General features: G+C 54.4%; 1 protein-coding gene across 1 annotated transcript; it reads left to right on the top strand.

Annotated features, from left to right (window-relative positions):
- Positions 1 to 5,373: 5,373 nt before the first annotated feature.
- On the top strand, positions 5,374 to 12,588 carry NCLIV_045060 (conserved hypothetical protein; the record flags this gene model as incomplete). The annotated part of the gene is made up of 15 exons (XM_003884055.1): positions 5,374 to 5,482; positions 5,899 to 5,950; positions 6,403 to 6,508; positions 7,392 to 7,511; positions 7,724 to 7,808; positions 8,121 to 8,173; positions 8,856 to 8,910; positions 9,259 to 9,311; positions 9,474 to 9,585; positions 10,013 to 10,120; positions 10,344 to 10,458; positions 10,695 to 10,863; positions 11,147 to 11,215; positions 11,675 to 11,743; positions 12,040 to 12,588. 15 exons carry the CDS (start codon positions 5,374 to 5,376, stop codon positions 12,586 to 12,588), a joined length of 1,824 nt encoding a protein of 607 aa, XP_003884104.1.
- Positions 12,589 to 13,208: the final 620 nt, after the last annotated feature.

The raw sequence follows: 13,208 nt of genomic DNA, 5'->3' as shown, positions 1-13,208 counted from the left end.
AGAGTGGATCGTTCGATACCTCTCAAAGGTATCCTCTGCTGACAGCCATTGAGGCGACACGCAGGCGGACGAACAACAGTCTACTGCGCATGCCCCTAACAAAACTGCCCCGGCACCGAGGGAAGAGAGGGCGGTTGTTGACACCGTGACGACAGCTGCAGTCAGAGCGGAGACCGAAGAGCAGACGAAGAAGAGAACCTCGGATGCTATCGACTTCAGAGACGTGGGCGGTTTCAGCGAGGGAGGAAAAACGTTCCACTGGGTGGGCGGAGACTGTGTGTCTGATCGGACAGTGAGCAAAGCGACCGGCCGGCTGCTCTGCTGGCCGACAAACACGGAGGCTGCGTCTCGGGGATACTCGTCAGTCTCCAAGGAAGTCCAGGTTCCTCGACGCCCCACCTGGAAGATCTGGGCCTCGCGCAAATGTGGCGGAAGACAGCTGTCGAAGGGAGAGGCCTCGTAACAGAACACGACGGGACCAGCGCTCGACACTGAAGGCCGTTCCATGCGCGGCTCCGAGGGCGTATCATACACGGGCGCCGGCGAGCATACGGCTCCTCCATATGAGTTGAACCGAGGCAGGACGAAGACTTGCATGCCTGAAAAGGTTTTGTCTCCTTACAACGGGAGAGTTTTGGGGGTATCAGCGCGTGGGCGGAAAAGGGACGGTTCCACCACTCCGCCGCCCTTCGACTTCCTTAAGAGCAGCCTTCGCCACGGTGAAAACTCGATCGGGTTTGCTGAACGACGTGGAGGGGTCGGGAGGGAGCGAAGTGAAAGAAATGCGAAGCACACGGGAAAAAATGGAACGAAAGTTCCAGCGCATGAACACACTAGCGAGTTACTAAGTCCCGGCTGGAGGGATCAGCGCCGGTCCTCGCAGCAGCGGCGATGAGCACACGCCGCGCGGACGGTCCGCAGAAAAGATGTGGTGAAAAGATCCCAACCAAATTATGTGGATCCTCTCCGTCAGGGAAAAGGTGAAACGAGCGCGTCAATCCCATAGGCGCCCAAATTGCAGAAACTCAGAAGTTTTCTGGTGCTCCGCGGCTGGGAGCTTCCGGTAGCGCCACACGGAGGGAGATTCGATGTGTGCATGGTAGTTCTCGCGGTCCAGAGGCTGCAGTGAACCTGAGTCCATTATCAGCAGAACCTGAGATTCTGACTCCTCACAATTCGTTTGTGTACCACGGCCATAGGAGATCTATTTGCAAATATTAAGGTAGACCGTGAGCGGTCATGCATCATTACGTCTTCCAGTGTCAACCCGCCTTAGAAGAAATGGGTCAGAGAGGCGCGGCTGCAGGTATGTTCTGGGCCATGGCGGGGAAACATGACCCGTGGCGACACCCGGAAGACACCATGTCCACAATTATAGAAAGCTCCGCTGGTTTCTGAAACGGCAGCGAGTGTGACGAAGGTAGGAGCGCCTGTAAGATCGGACTAAACCAACCGCCGACGGGGAGACAGCGCGCCACCTCTCATCCGTCGCTGGGTTACGGAAGGCGGCTTCCTTTCGTTTGCGTTTTTCTGTTTGCGGGGCGTTTAGGGCGTGAGTGTGAAGAGCGGTGAGATCTCGTACTGCTCTGTGCTCTTTGATCTGGACTTAGCGTGCGAAATTGGTGGTTCACGACTCTCTTTTTTCTGCTGATGCTTACAAAGCAATCTAAGCGTGAACGACACCACACACATGCCTGTTAAGCCACGTCTAGCCACAGGGAGCCAAAGAGAGACCCTACACGGTTCGACACGGCGGTCACCGTCCTGGAAGAAACTGAAACCTGAAAGACTCGGTGAGAAAAAACATCCTCTATGCTTCTGTGTCGAATGATTCTCCTATGCAACTCTGGGTCTTGCATAGGTAATGCCCAGTTTCCAAATTTCCTCATGTAGGCGGTACGGGCCCCCTAGTATTTTCGTGCCTGAACAGTGGAAATGCTTAGTCCAACTCCACCAGCTTGCTAAGGTCCAGAAAACAGATAGAGTGCTTGCAAATCCATTTTCCACATATCTGCTTACACACTTTGGAGTGTATGCATTTCTCAGAGTGAAACCAAAGGAATGAGCCAGCGGCGCCTTTGAAACCCCTGCCACGGAAAAGGTAATCATCCGCGGCTTCCGCTGTCTTTTCGAAATTTCAGCAGACGCTTGTTCGGCTGGATTCAGGCAACGAAAGGGAGAAACACAGTCTAGAGGCAAAAAAGGAGCACAATCGCACCTCGAGGAGATTCGATCGTGAGGACCCCAATTATTTTGCCTGGCTGTCAGGGTGCGGGGGTGTATTCTACCCAGCACTGCTGTTTGTTTCTGGTAGTTTGTTCAAAGACCACACTCTAACAGGCGAAGTGGATGCCTCGCGCCAGAGTTCCGTAGGCGGTAGCAATGAGGCGCTCTGCACTGGGCTTTGTGTCCCTGACAGCGATGCAGGTAGTAGTAATTCAAGGTGTTCGCCTAGTCAGGGGCTACAGAAATCAATACACAAATCCCTTTTCACTCGCACAGGGTACGAAGGGGCTGAGCATTGACAGAAAGCCTCTCTGTGGTGTCGTACAAGGGTGTGCGAGTTGCGCCGCAGAGGCTCATGTCCTGGTAAGGGAATGCGCACATATGCAACCCGAGTCACTCCTTTGTATGGTCCAACGATGCTCACTCTCCTGATTGAAGAAACTGTCCTCTTGTCATGAACGGCGCCCTGGGGACATGCTGAAACGGGGGTGAGGGACCGTTTGCTGGAGAGTATATCCTCGGAATCCCTCTGAACCTACGCAAGCACTGTAAAGAGTGAATTAGCACTCACTCAGCGTCGTGGCGTCATGAGAACCAAGCATCATGTTAACTCTCAACTGTTGAAAACGCATCTATCCTAATCCTTTGCTCCTAGAGCATAACCGACGTGGAATAACCTGAATGTCGTACGTTACTGAAAACCTTGGCACTTTTAAACAGCGACTGCATTCAGACGTACATGGAGGACTCAGGCTTTGAGGGCACGGCGTAGACGGAATGCGGATCCTCGGCATCAATCACGTTGAACACTCCTGAAAAGACTTAAGCTCCAGCACCGATGCTATCTACTTTATCTTCTATTACTTTTCTCGAAGGCTAGAAATCCCATTTTGGAAAGTGTCACCCTCGAGGCAACCACGTCACTGTTTCACTCGGCCACAACGCCTGGCAAATGGCTGGGCACCCTCGCGCATTCCTTCCCCCGTTCGGGCTCATGTGTCGCGACGCTCTTGCCGCGCGAAAAAGAGGAGAAAACAAAGACGTGGGTTCGGACTGCTGGTGACAGATCGTCTTCTAGGCTGGGCACTGTAGTGAGAAGCCCCCCAGCCGGGAAAAAGCAAGCCAAGAAACACGCGCCTCTTGGATCTCTGGTTTCGTTCTATATCTACTTACTATAGCCACTGCCGTCCTCGGATATGTACTACCATGGGGACAATTGAGTTTCTGGGGTGTACGGTGACTGCAAACCTCCTTTAGCGGCTTTCGGTTTGATGGAACTTTCACACCCAGGTAACTCCATACCAATCAACCGGTGATATGCCCCGTAACTGGCACCGGTCGCCAGCGAATGGTTGGTTCCTCCGTTCATATGAACAGCGCAGGCGCCCGCTCAATCCTCTCCAGCGTCAAGTATTACACTGAGGCCATCTCACTTTTTTTAGCCACCCTCTTCCTGTTAATGTCTTTCTTGCAGTACACACCCCCTCTATGTTGGCGACGTCTGCGTCGCTAGCAAATCGTCCGTTCTTCCTGCCGCCTTCCGCACCAGAGAGTGTGCGCCTCTCGGAGCAGGCACGAATCGATCTGTTTTCCCGAGACATAGGCGCCGGTTTGCGAAGACACTACCAAGAAACAAGACATGCAAACACGAACAAAGGATTCCGACTTTAGCTTTCACACACTCGCTGAAAGGGCAAGCATATCTTCCGACCCGCTTCACCAATCAGTGGTAAAACCGATGGAGAATCCGTCGGCAGCGCAGCGAAAACGCCAACCACGAGGCCAGCTTTTCGTTGCCGTTGGAGAGTCGATCAGCTCTTCGAAGGTCTTCTTCGCTCGGCAGCCCCCCTTTTTCGGTGTGCCGGTCGGCGCAAAGTGAACTCCGTCGAGCGACGCTATTGTTTGGTAAAAAAGGGAGAATTATCGTTTGCGCAGAAATTCCTACGGCCATGTCGTGTTGGGATGGTTCGTGGCCAGCTGCGGTGTGCAGGTTTTTATCAAGTTAAATTCGATGGTGTCCATTATGGTGAAAGCCGTACACCAAATGTCCGTGTTCTCTTTCTAATTGCCAAGGAATCTGAACGAACAGCGGCTTTTCTCGGGCTCTTCTGGTCTCTGTTCAGGAAAAAGTCTCCGCGATTGTTCCATACGTGCCGTTTAGTTGTCTATATAGGCTTCCCGTTTTCAGCTGCGTCCTGTAAGCCAGCGGGAAAGTTCCCTTTCCCCTGTCTCCGTGGGGGCAGAAGGTTAACAAGGCTGTCTCACCGAGCACATACGAAAGAGTAGACGACTGTGAACTTGCGCAGAGTTCTGTGAGCTGGGCTTCAAGTACTTGTCGAACCTTCTGTGCTTCCAAGTGGGGCGAGGGCACGAGATCCTAACAAGGTGCCGGCTCTCCGCGCTTGCAACTCCCTCGTTCAAATAGACCTATCGGACTACTTTGTGGCTATTGTTTTCCTCCAGCTGAGCACTAGTTCATCTGCTGGCGCCCGTCTTCCCATCCGATGCCACAAAGCGTGTTGTTTTGACTACAGAGTTTCTGTCTTCGTTGGGGTCATTTTCGGAAACGCGTCCTCAGATGTCCGTGTCTTAAAAAAACGGGGTTCCCCAAACAAGAACTAGCGCCGTTGATTGCCGTTCCATCCTGCGACTTCTTGGCGACGCCACATCCCGGAACGACTTTCCAGGGGCTATCGAATCGACATTCAAGCATCACCGCTCGACGCCTAATCGCTGTCTTCAGCGTGTCCAACTGAGCCCGTCAGGCGCTTCTTGGTCCTTATCTCGATTTTGCCCCATTGGGTGTTTGTTTCAACTCGCAGGAGAGGTCTCCGCATTTTCAATTCGCCGCGGCAAGGACCCAATCTCGACAGATCGTGAACCGAGTCGACAGTGGACTCTTTTGCGCGGAGCAACTTGAGTGTCAAGGTTCCGCCCGCAGAGCGACTGCTGCGAAATCCCGTGGTGTCTTCTATCGTCAAATCCCTCCCTCTGGACAGGGAAGGAGCATCGTTGCGTTTCATCGTATCTGGGTCAAGAGGACCACCAGGCCTGTCCAAGGGAGCTGTCACGAACCCTCTCCAGAGAAAGGAACGGGGCACTGCGTGGGTGTGAAAGAGGCGACTGCCTTTGCGCGTACGGCAAAAAATGGATATTTCGAGGCTCAAGGTCGCAGTGCCAAGCTACCAAATCACCGAGGAGAATGGTCCGGTGGCCTACGCCATCGCCGTAGAGTACGGCAAGCTGTCGTGGGATGGTACGTCTCGGCGGGAACGCGCGCCAGGCCTCGTGTGGGTCTGAAATCCTGAGAGTTTGTGCCGAGACAAAGAGACTGCGCCTTCCAGGGGCGTTTCACAGAGAATGGCCTTTTTTCTCTCTCGGCACTCAACCATATGGGATCCTGTGTGAAGCAGTGACAGGACGTTCGTCTTGCCCCAAAACCTGCCACAACAAGAAAAATGCCTATTTGCCTCAAACGCCCGTGTCTGCCGTTTGTAGCTGAACACCATCATGTCTGCTGAAGGTTTCGCCTACCGGGGAGTGCCGTGTGGAGAGAAACGAAGGCGGCTGCTCGTGCGATTCTGGTTCAGTCCCTCCGTTTGCCTTCGTTACCCGAGCTCTAATGCAAAGTTCTGGTATGCGTGTGTGCCGTCGCATCTCGTCTGTCTACAGTCTGGCGTCGTTACAGTCAGTTCGCCCAACTGTACCGGGCCCTAGATCGAGAGTAAGCGCCGCCAAAGCATGCAGTGGGACGGAAACCGTTGCCGCACAAGTGGTACCGGGCGGGTGTTGCACTCTAGAAAGGGCGTCAAAATACTCACGGCGTGATGCGGAGCATAGCCGTAGATTCGTTTCCTAGGACACGAGTGAACATCCGATCGCGGAAGAACCTAGAAGAAGCGCTTCAGCTGCGTGCGCCGCCCCTCTGTCGGGCTAATAGATTGAAACTCTGGGAAACAATTCGTCCCTCAACCGTGTCCCAGTTCGCGGGCTGCAGGAGACATGTCTTGGCGCAGAAGGGATTGCGCCGCCGAATGCCGGTAGAAAACAGTATGGAAGCCAGCAGGTCCGGATCTCGTCCAAGGTTTTCAATCGGCGACGCGAAGTTCTCGCCCCCCGTCGGTCTCACCAAGACTTTGCGAGGGTGCGACGCCGCTGTGCTTTTCTCTGCTGCAGTGGCTACTGTGCGCTGCCGCCTCTGCCAGGCAAGACACTCGCCGGAGCCCCGTACGATCCCCGGCTGTTGGCGGATCGACGACACAGGCTGCAGTATTTTCTCCTGGTACGTGGATCTAAAAAGTGTATCACGATTGGCTGGCTCTCTTCTTCGTTTCCCTCACCTCGGCGTGTAGCGACTTTTCCGGAGGGAAAGAACGCGTCCCGGTCAATTGAAGAGTCTCTCCCTTGAGGGCTCTTCGACACACCTTCCGTGTAAGCTCAGCCTTAGAGTCCTGATCATTCTCAGACACGAGTTTCTCTGTCTCTTCAGGCTTTTGTGTTTGTGTATGTATGCATCCGTGTCGTTGTTCCTCCCCCCGCGATTCCTCACGAGGGAAGGCCTGTGCACCCTTCTCGCGTGCCGAGCAATCTGTGGTCATCCTGAGCCGCATTGCTTCCTACGCTGCCGAGTTCCAGGGGGTTGATTCACACCATATTTTCTTTGGAACCTCACATTTGTCCTGGCGCGTTGCTTTCTGAAGAACCGCATGCGACCTGGAACTGTTTCGTTGCTCGGCAGGAACTTCTGCGGAGACCGGACACGCGGACGGCTCCGGCTTTGCTCGATTTCCTTCTTTTCAGTGAACAGGTTTGTTCTCTTGGAGTCTCGTGTCTGCGTTGCGTTACGATTGCGAAGGTGGCGAGGGTGGGGCGTCCTTCACCACGGCCAGCTGTGTGGAAGAGATAGTAGAGGGAATCAACCGTTTACCGCTTCCACTGGACGACGTTTCGCTGGGCTTTTTTGCGGGTAGCACGCGCCTGCCCGGTCCTGGTTCGTGGCCGCAGTTTTCCTGGCGCCTTGGCAGTTTCATCACTCCACGGGGGTTGCTCTTGGCCTTATTTGGCAACGCACTTCCCCCTTGGAATATTCATGCAGAGATCTGCAAAGACCGGACCGTCTCGTGCACCCCTTCTTCTCGTGTCTCTCCCTCCCTTGATCTCTCCAGGCCAGTCTGAACGTTCCGCCGTTGCGCCCGTGGTGCGTGTGCACCACCGGTGCACAGCGCTTCGCCGTCTCTTCGCTTGTCTATTCACGCTCGAGCAGGGTCGTCATCGTTGGGCATGAAGTAGGTGTCTTCTGTTTGGGAAGCGCATCGCGAGTGCCGTCCAGCTAGTCTGATGTCGAGGCAGCCTGTGGCGAGCGCGCCGTCGATTCCTTTTCCACCCGCCCTGCGTTTTCTCGGAGTTTCCCATAAACTGTCGGATTCGGTCTTGCGCCGCTCCGCTCCAACCTGAAGAACAAAACCTCCCATCTGTGCGGTGCCATCTCTCGCGTCAGGATAAAACAGGGTTATCCCGTCTCGGACGTCTCTGGAGTCTCGTGGAACCGGACGAGTTCGGCATGATCAACGTCTGGGCCGTTGGTACGCCTGCTTCGCTAAGGCATCGACGATTACACGCTGCAGAAGGAATGGATTTTGTGGCCTTTGAAGGCTTTTTCAGACGGTTTCTTGGAGAGGGTGTTTCTGAGCGTGGGGGGACCACGCCCGGGAGAAAATCAGGCAGCCGGCCTGCTGCCAGGAAGTAGCCTGATGCGAGAAAAAACGGAGGAGTCACCATCTCGTTAATTTGCTCAGTGCATTTTGTTGCAGTGAGATCTGAGTCGGTACCAATCTGTCTCTGGACGGTTCACTCTACACGCCTCCCAAATTTGCTTGACATGTCTCCCCTTGCAGATTCCAACATGGACTCTCCATCCCTCATGCAGTCCATCAAGACCCAACCGAAGGTGAGGGTTTCGGAAAGACGCCTTTCCGTCTTGACTGCTCAAGGCGTCCTTGATGTTCTTTCGCGCTTCCGCACTTTTGCTGGTTTGTCACCTGGGGACCACGAACGCGTTGTCGAAGCTTGTTCTCCAGTCACGTCCACCGAGACTCTTTTTTGCTGGCGACACGAGGGGCAATTTAAGCGCCCTAGACTTGCCCTACATCCAGCACCTCTTCTAGATGCGCGGAAAAGAAGCTTAGAGCGAGAAGGATTGTCTCTGCGAGCCTTTCACAACCTCATCTACCGTGCGACGTCGCGCAACCTTCCGTGTTGAATCTGTCCTCAGCCCCGGTTTCTTTCATGAGAAATAGAGTGCGATCAAGCGGCGGACGCAATGCACGCTGCTCTTCTGCTTGGACCGACATACGAGAGAGGGCGCCGAACGCAGGACTGACTTTTGTGCCCTGTACACCTCGAGGGCTGCGAGGGGTGACCGGCTCCATGGAAATGCCTCCTTTTCAGCGATTTCGTGCATGCAAACAACAGGTGGACCTATTCAATCCGTGATGCGTGTCGGGCAGGAACGCTTGTTTGTGTCGATCTGCGGATCGATGTCTTCGCGACGGGATAGGAGGAGCGGCTGCCCTCGTTTTGCCGCTGTAGCGCGTAACTAAGCTCTCTGTGCGAGGAATGTTCGTTTTTAGGTTCGTTGCATGTTTTACGATGAGCCGAGCAATCAACTCTTCGTCGGACAAGATGGTGAGAAGCTAAAAACAGCTGATTCCACGAGAGGTTCAGTGTGCTTAGCAGAGGGCTTGACACGCTAGGCTCGAGAATTTGCTATGACGGCGGGAGGTGGGTGGTCGGCCCGGGACTGTCGCTCCTCAACGAGAGACGAAGCGGCCGAACGCTGCCACGAGACGATACAGCCTTTTTAACACCTTAGACATGTCACATATCCAAAATGCATGCACTCGTTTATTAACTCCGAGCGTACGGGCCGACCGTATCGCTGCCCGCGCGTGACTTCACGGGGAAGACAGGGTGAACCTGAATCTACCGCTTGTAGGACTCTCTCCGCTCCACTGCGTGCGCATATCTCTGCAGACGGCAAAGTTTCGGTGTACGTCTTGGACACTGACGAGTTGAAACTAGAGAAGGTGAGGAAAGAAGAGTGTGTCCGTGTTCGCCAGCCTGCAAAGTTTTGGTTTTCCTCTGCCGAGCTGTCGTTCCTTCGACTCTCAGGCTGTGCGGTTGACTGTGGAGACGTCCGAGGTCGATTCGCCTAAAGTACTTCTTTTCCTGTTTGCTTGACTTTCTAGATCAAAGACCTCGATCTCCACACGGCAGCTGTCATGCACCTGGCTCAAGGAAAATCGAAGCAGAAGCGGCTTCTGTCTCTCGGCTTCGACGGCGCGATTCGCGTCATCGACAGTAAGCGGGCCCCGATGATGCGTCCACGCTTCGGTGTCTTTGCCAGTTAGCTGCGCGTGTGAGGACAGGACAGCTTTTACAGCATGGCAAGAACCTGAGGCTGCTTTTTTCTCCGGTGACTCTGAGGGAATCCGACCGACAGCCAACAAACTGCCTACCCTAGTTGATACGCCGCTGTGCCGTCCATGGTGTCCCCCCGGCCCCGCGGCGTTGTGCGGCCTGGAACGAGCGGCGTGCGGATCCGGGGGACAGTGTTTTCGCAGCGAATCCGTTTGCTTCTCGCGGCTTTTGTTGCATATTCGTGTTTTTGGGCGTCTGAAATCGCCTCCGTGTCCGGGTTGACAGCAGCCCGTCGTTCGCTCCCGCAAAGTTGTTGAAGCCTACATGCCCTGCTTGCTGCGTGCATGTGCCTCGGTCCTCTTTGCAGTCGCCACACATCAGATGCTCTCAGGCGGGCGACTGACGCGGCGGCTGGGAGCGGGAGCGCACCTGACCGTCGGGCACTTTGACGACGAGACCGACACAGTGTATCTAGGTCAGTGGCCTTTCGAGAGCTGTGTCTTCCCGTTTTCATCCCGAAAAGGAAGTCACCATGTTTGAGTCTTTCGGGGCAGAGCGCAGTCGGTTTCCGCGATAATTTGCAGAGACGCGGCTTGCGTGGTTTGGTGGGCAAACGTGTCTTCACTGCAGGCTGATCAGGCTTGTATCTGAAGGTGCACATTGGGCACGCTTTGCTTCAATCTCTCACGTTTGTGCAGGGACGTCGGGGGGCCAAGTTCTTGTATTTGCAGTAAAAAGCAATCCCCCCTCGTTCATTCAAGGCCTTACAGTCCACCCGGTCTATCCAGTGGAGACGCTTATTGTCGATAAACAGTAAGTGGAAGAAGGAAATGTAAGGCCTTGCGTCACTGTCACACGCACAAAAAGGAGAGTGAGCAATTTCCAGTATCAACACAGACAGACTTTTTGTCTGTTTCTGTCTTCCCATCAGTGCGGCGTGGCGGGGCATGCAGGCGGCAAGAGGAATGCGTTGCGCACAAACCGACTGCTGTTTGTCCCTCGCATTGACGTAAGACACGAGTTCTTTGCTCGTTTTTTCGGCTTCCCAGGTACATGTTCCTCGGCCATGGAGAGTACGTGTCGGTGATAAGCGTGGAGCAGAGGCGTACCGAACAGAAGTTCTCGAAAGTCGCCGTGCTGACGCTAAAGGAGAACCCGTCCCCAGTACTCTCCATGGTCTACGACCCAACCGAGAAACGGCTCCTCGTCGGCTACGATGTATGACGAGATCGAATCCCGAAGAGAGAAAAACGGAGAAAAGCGGAAAACGAAAGAGTCACCCCACACAGCAGCAGCAACGAATGGCGCCAGGCGAGGATGTTTAGTCAGCGCTGCAATCGAAGTGACATGTCTGGAGAGCAGAAACAGAGCCGAACCAGGAGAAATAAATGACGTGAGAATGCATGTGTGGAAACAGAAAAGGAAACCCAACACAACACGCGACGCATTTCAGACCCATCGGCTGTTGTTGCCCCTCCCTTCGTTTCCATTGGGTGTGCAGCCGGCGATCGCGTGGTGGTCAATTGAAAGCGGCCAACCTCTCTGCGTATGGGAAGGACACGGCGGAGGGGTGAGTGCGCGACTTTCTACCGTCCTGGCTTTTCCCCGATCTCTGCTTGCGTGTTCCGTTCTCAAAAATATGCTTGGCCCCTCTAACGCAGTGTTTCTGTGAACGGTTAAAACTCGAAAGAAGAGAACCCAGCGTAGGTTTCACCGGATCCTTGATGCGACCTCTTCTCCCAGCTGGTCGGCAGACGTTCCCTGACCCATGCCTCGCGGAGCGTATTTGACTTTCTACGTGGCGCTTCCCACATGGAGAAAACACACGCTTCCCGTGTTGCATGCGTCCATGTGGAAATGGACAGGCTCACTTGGATGCTGCCACGGAGTGCGCAGCTGCTGAGTTGGGAACTCGACCGTTTGTGCGCAAGCTTTTTACAAACGTGACGCTGCGTGGCCTCGCTCCTGCGCCAGCCAGTGAATCGGGACCTCAACGAGTGGGATTTCTTTTGTTTCCTTCCGGTCTCAGGTTCATCAGCTGCTGCTCACAGACCGGAGTGACATTATCATTTCCGGAGGAGATAGTGGCAACACCAAGGTGAGAGCAGGGCGTAACTGGGGAAGCCAGCATAGCCGTCATCGCGGAGTTCTTGTGTACGGCGGGAAAGGTTAGATGGATGGCGGCTCCAAATTCCAGGAGTGCCACGTTCCGTGGATAACCAGGAAAGGAAAAACAAGGTTTGTATGTGTGAGTATGTCGTCTGTCTCGTGGGCAACAGTGCCGGGACATGATAGGAAAATGTATGTGGGACAGGCTAGGATTACCCAACTCGTGTTGCTGAAAACCGTTTCCTTCACCCGCTTCTGACGTTGTGGGAGTTTTGCCCAATGCAGGTGTGGCGACTTCCGCCGGCTCAGGATCTCCGTCTCTGGCAGCCGCCGGCTGCAGAGGAGCAACGCGGCGGAGGAGAGTCGGTTAGCGGCTGGCGAGAGGCAGACGAAACCACGAGTTTCTCTTTGACGCGAGATGAAGATGAAGACGAATCGATGCAAGTGGGGTTTGCTCATCAGAAGCGGCCTGGGACCCACCATCCGCAGGGATACGAGCCAGTGGCCATCGGGCGCAGCAGCAACAGCCAGAGTCCATGCGGTGCTAAAGACGTTTTTGGCGTCGTCCAGTCAGACGACTATGACACAGCGGAGAGAAGTGGTCACGTGAGGGCTGCTAATGGGAGAGGGACAAGTCGATCTGCTCTGTGTAGGGATGATCCCATAGGCTCACGAACTACAGGAGACGAGGAGGGTGAAAACGCCCTTCCAGCGTCAGCATCAGCCCTGAGCAGCTCTGCTGCCCCATCGAAAGAAAAATTCCCGACGCCATTCGAACCGAAAAGTGACGACGATGACGAGGATTTGGATGACTTACGCAGTGCCTTTTCATAAATGCGAGACACCAAATCGCTCCCAAGCCGAGCAAAGGTACAAACGACGCACCTGAGACGAGTTGGGCTAAGTGGAAGTGTGCCTTCTTCTTGAACGGGGCACAGAACGATCTGTAAGGCGTTTCGGGCATGGGGCGCGAGCACCACGGGTAAAGAGGAAGCAGGTTTCTGTGTCGGGACCAAATGCAGTTCTCTTTTGAGACGTTTTATTTCGTTTCTAGGCGTAAAGAACCTATTGAAATCCAAAACCTTTGCATAAAAGTTAATTTGCTCCCGGCACGGGGAACCGACTACACAAATTCGCTCTGTAGTTTGTGACCAGGAGTCTGCTCGCACACTGTTAGCATTCGACACTCCCCGCGTGCAAATGGGAAAATACAAGTCTGGGCTGCTTATTGGGTGTCGTGGGACGAGTGCTAGCCTGAACATCGCCTGTAGAATACCAAAAACGCTGCTGATGATGGACCCGTGGCGCTCCTGGAGGTCCGTTCCGTACGGACCCCGATTTCCAACGTGATCAGCGGTCTTGTCTGCCGGTGTGGACGAAACACGTGGCAGCAGTTAACGTTGTTTCTGGCGTAAGAGGAACTTGAGTCAACTTTATAGAAGGGACACTATTTT

This window comes from Neospora caninum, chromosome X, assembly GCF_000208865.1.
Source record: "Neospora caninum Liverpool complete genome, chromosome X".
NCBI classification, from domain to species: domain Eukaryota; phylum Apicomplexa; class Conoidasida; order Eucoccidiorida; family Sarcocystidae; genus Neospora; species Neospora caninum.
This window is presented reverse-complemented; position numbering and strand designations above follow the sequence as displayed.